Source organism: Castanea sativa, chromosome 5 (genome assembly GCF_040712315.1).
Source record: "Castanea sativa cultivar Marrone di Chiusa Pesio chromosome 5, ASM4071231v1".
NCBI lineage: Eukaryota > Viridiplantae > Streptophyta > Magnoliopsida > Fagales > Fagaceae > Castanea > Castanea sativa.
In genome coordinates, this window is record NC_134017.1 from 81,355,128 (window position 1) to 81,364,018 (window position 8,891).

The window sequence follows — 8,891 nt, forward strand, 5'->3', positions numbered from 1 at the left end:
ATTTTGGTAATTTTAACTAATATGTTCAAGATTTGAATCACTTCTCCTTCAACTTTTATTAAATTATCACCCAAAAAAAAAAAACTCAAATCTCAAAGTACAAAACTTTTAATTATAGCTTCCATGCACCAACTACCAATGTCATATAAAACATAGTTTAATGCATATGTCATTTGCATTTTTTGGAATGCAGCTTTTATATATATATATAAAAGATATTTGTTTTAGTTTTGTTAGTAAAAAATAAATTTTGTTTTTGTCTTGGAATGGCCCATATGGCCACATATATATGGGTTAGAGAATGGGCCATATGGCCATATATATATATGGGTTATAAGAATGGGCCATATGGCATCAAATTCTTTTTTTTTTTTTTTTTAAATAACAATTGGCATCAATTTGGAAATTGAAAATGAGCCTTCAAAAACCCAAATCATATATGTGGCATTAGAGCGCCCTACCAAAGCAAATATAAAAATATTTTTTCAACTAACTTTAAAAAAAAATCCAATGAAATAAATTCTTCACTAAGAAAAAGTACAAATGATGTCTGCATTATAACCAAAGATTAAGTTTAATAAGGATATGGTATAAAACCCAAGTTTTACCTTTCCAATCTTAATATGTAACATCATCATATTACACGTTAAATAATAGACACAATTACACTTAATCAGTTCTAATTTTCATTTGAAAATTTAACTTAACTGTGAGTTTATTAAGATATTATTATGTGTTTTAGAATGTATTGCGTTTTAAGTAAGAAATTGATGTGATAATTTCTTATTAGATGGTGTAAAAGATGAGTTTTATACCACATCCTTACCAAATTAAAAAAATGCGTTTTAAGTAAGTGTATATTTCATCTGAATTTTACATAATTGTCTTACTTGGGGCCCAAAACTAAAAGTTTTGAGTCTTCGAAATTTCAGTGCTATCATGTTGCCTGACGCCACTCAAACAATTACTTCAAATTTGTTTTACATGACTTTACAATTTAGCATCACTATTAATTATATGTTTTTATACTGCATTTAGTTCTCAACTACAAGGGTCATATAATCAGTTTTAGTGAACATATAATTAAGTTTTTTATTCAGTTTTGAGAATGTAGTAGCTTATTTTATTCAGTTTTAGATCTTTGAGAGGCGCGTCAATTTTTTTTTACCTAATATAGTTTGATATCTACACTTCAAAAGGTAGTTATATTTTTTTTTTTCATTGTTTCAACGGCTACTAAATACTAGATGATTAATAAAAAAAAAAGCGAATTTGTTTATAGAGTTATTGTATTTTGTACTTATTATTCTAATTCTTATTGTTGTGAACTAACAATTTCAATCATTAATATTATCAAAACAAAGATCCACAACTAAATGAAAAATGATATTTTAATAGACACTTTGATTTTATATATCAAAAGGAAAATTGTAACAAAATTCCATACAAAATTAAATATAGATAAATTTAACGATATAAAGGAAGGACGAATTCCATTTTGATATATCAAACTCCTATTTGTATCTTTATTTTGTTTATATATTTTTTCTATTTCTTATTCTGGAATGATCCAAGAATTTTTGTCCAAGTTTTGGTCTCCCCCAACAAATTCTTGGTTTTGTCATTGGTTGGCATCTTCGCAAAGGATTGTTATTATTTGGTGGTGTTAGGTGTTAACAAGATAATTATCTTGTTATCCTTCATCTTAATAATTAAGGCTACTAAGCACGGGATAGGTTAGCTCTTCTAGGTTGTTAGGATGAGATTAATCTTCTTAAATACAATTTGATGTTTATTTTTTAATGCTATGTATAATAGGTGAGTAAATCCCATTTGTTGCATGTGAGAGTAAGACACTAATTATTTCATGCAAAAAATTCACAAAATCTTTTCTAGTCTTTCACGATTAAATCACTTTTTGAGACATTTTGAGCTTGGTGACAGATCATTAGGTTAATCTTTTGCCATCTTTAAATTCAGAAGAGGCACATGTTAGAGCTAGCAGAGCCGTTTTTGGGCAATGCAAATGGCAGGAGTCATGTGCCTATTGTTGCAAATGAAATGATATCTGATCTAATTAGTTTGAGTGAAGGTGTGAAACTTTTTAATGACCCTATCCTCTGAAATGGCAAACTTGAAAAGCAAATGATGAACTCAACTTGCTTTTTATTGCAATGGCTTTCTTCCCCATTCAGGTTTACATTTTCAATATATACCTAGCTAGCTAGTTTTGCTTTCTACCAATTGACTCCTCTTCTCTTTCAAAATGAAAACTTTGGTTCAAAAAGAAACGAGAAAGAAGAGTGTAAGGTAGCGTTTGGATCCGGTATTTCCTACGTTTCAGCGTCTGCATTTTGGACATGGGACCCACGCTACAGTTGCAGACAGTAAACACGCAAAAAACTCAGCTTTCCTTTCTTTTTTTTTTTTTCAGCCGCTAATGTTGACTTTTCCTGTGAACAGTGTATCCATATGCTGTTTATGAACCCACAAATATCACTTTTCAGCCATTTTTTCATTAAAAATAGGTTTCACGGTACTATTTATACATTTAAAAATTATTTTGCTACAGTATTTTCAGTTTTCAGTGTTCAGTTTCAGCCAAATAAGTTCTATCCAAACAGACTCTAAGTCTGATCCAAAAATCCATAACAAATACAAAGAGATCATTTCTACCATCCCAAGAAGAAACGGTGGTTGGGTTGTGGATCTCTACCAATATGAAGGTTTTTGGTGCAGTGCACACGACTTAAGAGGAATCCTGTCAGTTCAAGACCAGTTCACGCCTCAACCTAATGATGTGATTTTGAGTAGTGCTCCGAAATCTGGTGCCATTATGACCCAATTCCATTTCAACAAGTCTACAAGCCCCTTACTCACCAGACTGGCTCATGATTGTGTACCTTATTTGGAGTTCAAACTTAGCTCAAATTCACAAAAATTGGATCTAGATGTTCCACTTGTGGCTACACACATTCCTTACACTTCCTTACCAAAATCCATTATGAATTTTAGTTGTAAAATTGTTTACCTATGCAGGGATCCAAAGGATGTATTTGTCTCTCTATGGCACTTTTCTAACAAGCTAAGTCCTAAGGGCATGGAGGCCTCACCCATGAAAGAAATTCATTTGCGAGGTGCGTTTGCGTTCTTTTGTGAAGGATTATCTATTTTTGGACCATATTGGGATCATGTGTTACAGTGTTAGGATATTAGAGAGCAAGTTTAGAATCCCCAGAGAGAATACTGTTTCTAAAGTATGAAGATCTAAAGAATGAGACTATATATTGGGTAAAAGAAATTGCTCAATTCATAGGTTACCCTTTCTCGTTGAAGGAAGAAGAGAAATGTGTAGTGCAAAAGATTATAAAGGCCTAGTTTGGAGGTGAATACAAGTGGAATCATACAAGTTGGAGCCATTGTGTCAAAAGCCAAAACCAATGCCTTTTTTAGGAGTGGCAACATTGGAGACTGGAAGAATCATCTTACACCTACAATGGCAATACGACTCGATCAAATAATTGAGCAAAAGCTAAGTGGTTCTGGCTTGACATTGCATGTCTCATCTAAAGGATGAATCTACGGTACTCCTTTCATGGCTGGCATCAAAATAGTTTAAAGTATGGAAACTAAATAAAAAATGGCATCAAGGCTTGATTTAGCATGTCAAATTAACACTAGGACGAATGGTTTGATAAAACTTGAAATAATTGCAACGTCGTGTGTAATCTGAAGCCTCAACGTCATTATTGTTCTCTTTACTTTCTCTTTTTCTTTTTTCCTTTTTTTCTTTCCCTTTTGTTGTATGGCTTAATTTTGAAGATTGATATGATCTAGACTACATCAAGATTAATGACCTCTGCAACTTGTAATTGTACTCTTATCCATATTGTATTGTGAGGTCGCTTGAATTAATTGGTTAGGTGCATGAAAGATATCATGCACAAGCACAACAATTATCTGCATGTGTCGCGGAGGGTATTCAAATGATTGAATTATGAGACCTAAATTTGATTCTAATGGGGTAGCACTATAGTGTGGCAGATTGGCGTTCAATGTGAATAATAATATGTGCCCATTACTAGACGACACATGACCTTATCCAAAAACTTTTATATTGTTTGGGGCCGAGAAACTCAGAACTTGTTTTGGAATTCTGCTGACAAACTTTGATTGATACGAGAGAAAACGTAGACTCTGACTCATTCTTATAGCTAGTACGTTTTTGGGTGTTGCTAATGGCAGGACATGCATGTGCCTACATCTTATTATTATTGCAATGAAATTATATGTATTCTATAAATTACTTTTGAAAAGCAAAATGATAACCAACTTACTATTTATGGCCTTGCTTCCCATTTAGATACGTATACATTTCCAATATATTTCGAGCTAGTTTTGCTTCCTAGTTCCTACGAATAGAACTCTCATCACAATGTCAACTGGGTGTATTTCCAATATATTTCGAGCTAGTTTTGCTTCCTAGTTCCTACGAATAGAACTCTCATCACAATGTCAACTGTACACCCAGTTGACATTGTGATGAGATGGGTTGACACCCATCTTTCTAAGTAAGCTATCTACACTGTCTAATATCTTAAATATGTTTGGGGAAAACTAGGTGGGACATAGTCTATAGAGGATTAGGAAATCCCTCATTACCCTACCCATGGGAATCTCCACTCCGCCTTCTATAAAGGCAATCATGAGGATGACGATGGCCTCAGTTGGTCTCTTGGTGTATCACTCCCCTAAACGACAATGTTCTAACTCAACCCTAGTAGGAATATTGTATCTAGCCCTCAAGGTTTCCTTATTTTAAAGAGTATTCACCAAGCTAGCAAACTTACCCATCCCAAAAAGTGAAAGAACAAAAAAAAATATAATAATGGAAAGAGGGAATTATATCCTAAGTATGAACTTAAGGTAACTTACGAGAGTAGAAAGCTAGGCTCCTTAGGCAAACTCTTTGAGGGACAGGTGATTTTCTCTAAAAGTGAAGCGAGCTATCTTCACACCCCTTTATATAAGGGTAAAAAGAGAGCAATAATTTTCCCGCCCATTAATTTGGTAAAATCTCAGCCGTTGGATCTCCATCACATCGTAGAACGTGGGGGACACGCAGCCACTTGCTACATTAACTGCCACATTAAGGATACTGAAGTGTCAAGAACGTGTAAGGGACAGGTGAAAACACACTTCTACATGGTAACACATCCAAAACGTGCCAACCTCCTACCTCTTTCCAAAACCCCACTCCCTCAAATGGCAAAGAGAGTGGAGTTTTGGGGGGTTAATGTGGGAGGGTGAGGCTCGAAGGAGGAATATTACCAAGCAGGTCCGACCCGAGGAGAAAGTGGGCCCTGCTTCTCACTAGCCCTGGCCCAACACATTGATAAGAGCCCCGATGTTGAAACTGAGGAAACGGATCGCTAGAGGAAACTGAGGAAACGGATCGCTAGAGGAGCCCAAGGAGCGAACACTCCTCAGAGGACTGTAGATAAGCTACTTAGGCCAGAAGATTGGAGACCGAGGAAAGAATTTGAGACGTGCAAGTAAAGAAGATGGGAAATTTCTAAGTAAAGTACCCATCACCTTCACATTCAATACACTGCACCAATTCAGTTGGTCGCATTAATGACAGAATGACTCTTGAACAGTACCTTTACAGCTTGCAGCATACTCTAATGGAACAAGCACCCAAATTAAAACTAATAATCATACAAGTGGAGGGTTGGAATGCACTTCAAGTAGCTATATAAAATTGATTAACAAAGACCATGGGCCTCCAAGGCTATGAATCATGCGAGGTAGTGCCAGGCAGGTAATAGGATACGTTTTAAGAAATGATTGATGTGACACTCATGCAACATTACATTGTTATAATTAGTATAGATAAAATAAATAAATAATTGGTTAGGTGCAATTTTTTTTTTTTTTTTTTATGAACAGAAAATTTTATTAGGTATATAAATACACCTAGCGTAGAAACACAACAAAAAGAAAGGAGATTATACAGCATGAAACACATGCTGTATAATCTAAGTAATTGGTTAGGTTCATGATTCAAATGCACGACAATTATTTATTTGTGTCGAGCAGGGTAGTTCAAAATGATTGAAATGAGATCTAAATTTGATTCTAATGGGGTCTATCTGCCAATTACTTGATTAAAAAACGAGGACACATGACCATTACTTGATTAAATTTGGTTCAAAAGCCTTTAATTGTGCGATTGATTCTGCCGACAAACTTTGATTGATTCGAGAGAAAATGTAGACTCTGACCCACTCTTATAGGACATGCATGCGCATGTGCCTATTGCAATGATATTATATGTGATCTATAAAGTAAGTTTTGAATAGCAAAATGATGTACCTAACTTAGTATTTATACTAATGCCCTTGCTTCCCATTTAGGTATACATTTCCAATATATTCCGAGCTTGTTTTGCTTTCTAGTTTCCACCAATAGAATTCTCTTCTTCCAAAATGAACCAGAACCATGGTATAACGTGTAACGGGCCAGAAGAGTATTGGTCTGATCCAAAAACCCATGAAAAATACAAAGAGATCATCTCAACCACGCCACAAAGAAAGGGTATTTGGGTAGCGGATCTCCATCAGCATGAAGGTTTTTGGTGGAGTGCATACAGTTTAAAAGGAGTCTTGCGGGCTCAAGACCACTTCATGCCACAACCCAACAATGTGATCTTGAGTAGTGCTCCAAAATCTGGCACAACTTGGCTAAAGGCTTTGAGTTTTGCAGTTATGACGCGATCTCATTTTGATGAGCCTGCAAGCCCTTTACTCACCAGACTAGCTCATGATTGTGTTCCCTTCTTGGAGACTGAAGTTCGCTCAAACCCACAAAATTTAGATCTAGATGTTCCACTTTTGGCAACACACATTCCCTACACTTCCTTGCCAAAATCTGTTATAGATTCTGGTTGTAAAATTGTCTACATATGCAGGGATCCAAAAGATGTATTTGTGTCTCTTTGGCACTTTGTTCGCAAGATGAATCCTAAGGCCACGGATGCCTCAGCCTCGAAAGATCTGCATTTGGAGGACGCATTTGAGTTTTTTTGTGAAGGATTTTCTTCATTTGGACCATATTGGGATCATGTATTAGGGTATTGGAGAGCAAGTTTGGAATCACCAGAGAAGGTACTATTTCTGAAGTATGAAGATTTGAAAAATGACACTATATCCTGTATAAAGAAACTAGCTCAATTCATGGGTTACCCTTTTTCCTCGGATGAAGAACAAAAAGGTATGGTGCATAAGATTGTAAGCCTATGTAGTTTTGAGAACTTGTCTAGTTTAGAGGTGAATAAAAGTGGAATCACGCAAGTTGGAACCAACTTCTTGTCGTTAAAAAATAGCTCATTTTTTAGGAAAGGTGAAGTTGGAGATTGGAAGAATCATCTTAAACTTGAAATGGCAGTGCGTCTCGATCAAATAACTGAGGAAAAGCTTAAAGGTTCAGGCTTGACGTTTCACTTCTCATCTAATGCATGAACTGGCGGTCTACACTCTTTCATGGCTTCCATCAAATTAGTTGAGTATGGCGACTTAATAAAATGTGGCACAAAGGCTTGTTTTAGCTTGTCAAACACAATGGAGTATTATCATTTTGGTGTAAGGACGCATTCATAGGTTAATAAATTGAGGCTAGCTGATTCCAGTGAGTGTTACATGATGTATTAATGTATTTTTTTAGTGTCTTTTAATTGTTGTTACTTAAGATTGCAAGGTCATGTATAATCTTGACCCTCAATACCATTATTTTTTTTTCTTTTGTTCTTTGGCTTAGTTTTGAAGATTAATGTGATTTGGTTAACATCGGGACTAATGACTTCTGCAATAGGGAACACATAATTGAAAATACCCTACAAACGAAATAAAGGAAGAAAGCAGAGCACCAACTTGCAATTTTACTCTGTTTCAGCTCGCATTGATACCACATGTTGGCACTTGTATTGTATGTCGATAAGCATTAAGCAAGACCTTTCAGGTCCCTACAAAAGCGTTGAAGATCGAACCTTAAGATTGAGGGATCCATCTGACTTTTAGAGCATACGCTGTGTTGACAGCAAATTTGACCATGCAATGCAATAGCAAATGTTGTCTGTAAACGCAAGGCTCCTGTGTTCTTTGCAATGCTCATGTGATAGCTATGTAACAAGTAATTGATTGCACCCAAGAGCCAAGTGTAGAAGATTATTGGGGCATCAATGCATCATGGATTCCTCTCGTAAGCACTAGTTCAAAGCTCTAGTGCCGCATCCTGAACAGATCTGGGAACAGGGTGTAGTGATTTTTAATTTTTTTTTTCTTTTGGGAACAAATTTGGCAGAATGACAGATATGAGTTTGGTCGAATAAAACAACAATAAATGTGAAAGAACGGAAGCAATTGACCACAAGAAAGACCATGTGAAAATTTGAAATAGTATGGAACATCAAGAAAATATAAGAAGGAAAAAATAGAAAAGATTAAAGTGCTTCAGTCACTAAGACCCACATCCACACCACCAAAGGCCAAAAAACTATATTTTAAATTCACTGGATTTGATAACACATTACAAGGGCATATTTATAATGGGATTTCATATAAAAGTTAAAAATAATTTGAATTTGAATTGCATATTAATTGTCTAAATCCCATGATATCTCTAGCAGTTAATCTCATAATTTTCTCTTCAAATCAATGTCCTGATTTTGTCTTCTTTGACCTGGAAGGTGAAATATACTTTCCAATATATATATATATATATAAAGATATAGAAAGTTGTCAAAACTGCAATCTAGATTGTAGATCGATCCCATGATAGATATTGGGTTGAAAATTATTTTATTCTGTTTTAGCTTAGGCTTTTTGTTTGGG

At 35.1% G+C, this 8,891-nt stretch overlaps 1 protein-coding gene and 1 pseudogene across 1 annotated transcript; both read left to right on the plus strand.

The window, feature by feature from the left end:
• Positions 1-1,989: 1,989 nt before the first annotated feature.
• Positions 1,990-3,577, plus strand: LOC142635929 (flavonol sulfotransferase-like; annotated as a pseudogene).
• A 2,778-nt stretch (positions 3,578-6,355) lies between these two features.
• Positions 6,356-7,815, plus strand: LOC142636604 (flavonol sulfotransferase-like). The gene has a single exon (XM_075810875.1). The coding sequence runs from the start codon at positions 6,492-6,494 to the stop codon at positions 7,521-7,523; it is 1,032 nt and encodes a 343-aa protein (XP_075666990.1). The 5' UTR covers positions 6,356-6,491; the 3' UTR covers positions 7,524-7,815.
• Positions 7,816-8,891: the final 1,076 nt, after the last annotated feature.

Excerpts from the sequence above, each read along its gene's own strand:
- LOC142636604 (XM_075810875.1), top strand. The coding sequence starts at position 6,492 with ATGAACCAGAACCATGGTATAACGTGTAACGGGCCAGAAGAGTATTGG.